General features: G+C 51.2%; 1 protein-coding gene across 4 annotated transcripts in view; it reads left to right on the plus strand.

Moving 5' to 3' along the window:
• The window catches only part of LOC100741294 (dachshund homolog 1), a 153,444-nt gene that overhangs the window by 141,636 nt on the left and 10,724 nt on the right, over positions 1 to 1,084 (plus strand). For all 4 annotated transcript variants that reach the window (XM_012381326.2, XM_033318853.1, XM_033318851.1 and 1 more), the window contains exons 10-11: positions 137 to 283; positions 1,048 to 1,075. In XM_012381326.2, coding sequence (XP_012236749.1) covers positions 137 to 283; positions 1,048 to 1,075 — 175 coding nt within the window. The remainder of the gene's footprint in view (positions 1 to 136; positions 284 to 1,047; positions 1,076 to 1,084) is intronic.

The following is a 1,084-nucleotide window of genomic DNA, read 5'->3' on the forward strand; positions in this document are numbered from 1 at the left end:
CCACCACCTGGGGAACCGTGAACACCGCCTACCGTTAAGTCGTTTTGACAGGTGTCCGTCGAAGTCGTTCGGAAGAGTCGCACGCGACATCCCCGGTAGAAATTATGCTAAAGGCTTTCGATGTTTCTGCTTTCAGTGATGTACCAGAAGCGGCTAAAGAAAGAACGAAGGGCAAGGAAACGCCTACAGGAACAACTGGAACTGGAGATCAAGAGGCGCACGCAGCTCGAGGAGGCGTTGAAAGCAACGGGGGCTTCTTCCGAGCAAGTCAGAGCGATTACCGGTAAGTATCAGTTTCGAGTGAAAATGGAGCGGGAAAAGAGGCGAGTTCGCGCGCGCTTGCTCAAGGATTATCGTGATACCAGAGAAAGAAAGAAAGAAAGAGAAGAGCACGAAGACGTAGTAGAAACGGGAGAGTTTCCATCGAGTTCTGTTAACTGTTTCCCGGACGATTTCTCTCGCAGAGCCTTCGGGCTACCGGTGATCTCGGAATAAATTAATTAATTCGCCGAGGCAAAGCAAACAGCCTGACACCCGACAGAATACGATTCCTTACTTATCCCCTGCCGGCGGGAAGATCCTTGCCCCCTTCCCGTTTCAAACGCGGCAGTCCCGATGCTCGCCTCTTTCTCGATTCTCCGGTTAAACTGTTAAACGATAAACGGCACGATTCTTCGGTGGTAGGGGTTCGGAGGCAGCGAGAGGCACACCGCGGCGGCACCCTTCTTCCTGTCACTAGCAAAACTCGAGCACGAGCTTGAAACCCTTTAAGTGAAATCTCTTATTCCGATATACAACGCGGGTCAGGAATCCCGTTCGCGTCGCAACAACGTTGCTACTCCCGCTGCCGCCACTGATTAACCCTGTCAAAAGCAGAGAGTAGCGATACTAATTTCGAATGAAACAGAGCACGCGAATTCGCCGCTTCGAGACGGCTGTTGGAGGGATCGTTACCTGTTCTCGTAGCAGGACAAACTATTACGAACACCGTGACGGAGCAAAATGCTCGACCAATTTGATTTTGTTCCTTTTTTTTGTGTGGTTTAGAAAACGTGACGGTGGAGGCTCGTACGAGTTCAGAGCC

The sequence above is a fragment of the Bombus impatiens genome, unplaced genomic scaffold, assembly GCF_000188095.3.
Source record: "Bombus impatiens unplaced genomic scaffold, BIMP_2.2 scf_0129, whole genome shotgun sequence".
Lineage (NCBI taxonomy): Eukaryota > Metazoa > Arthropoda > Insecta > Hymenoptera > Apidae > Bombus > Bombus impatiens.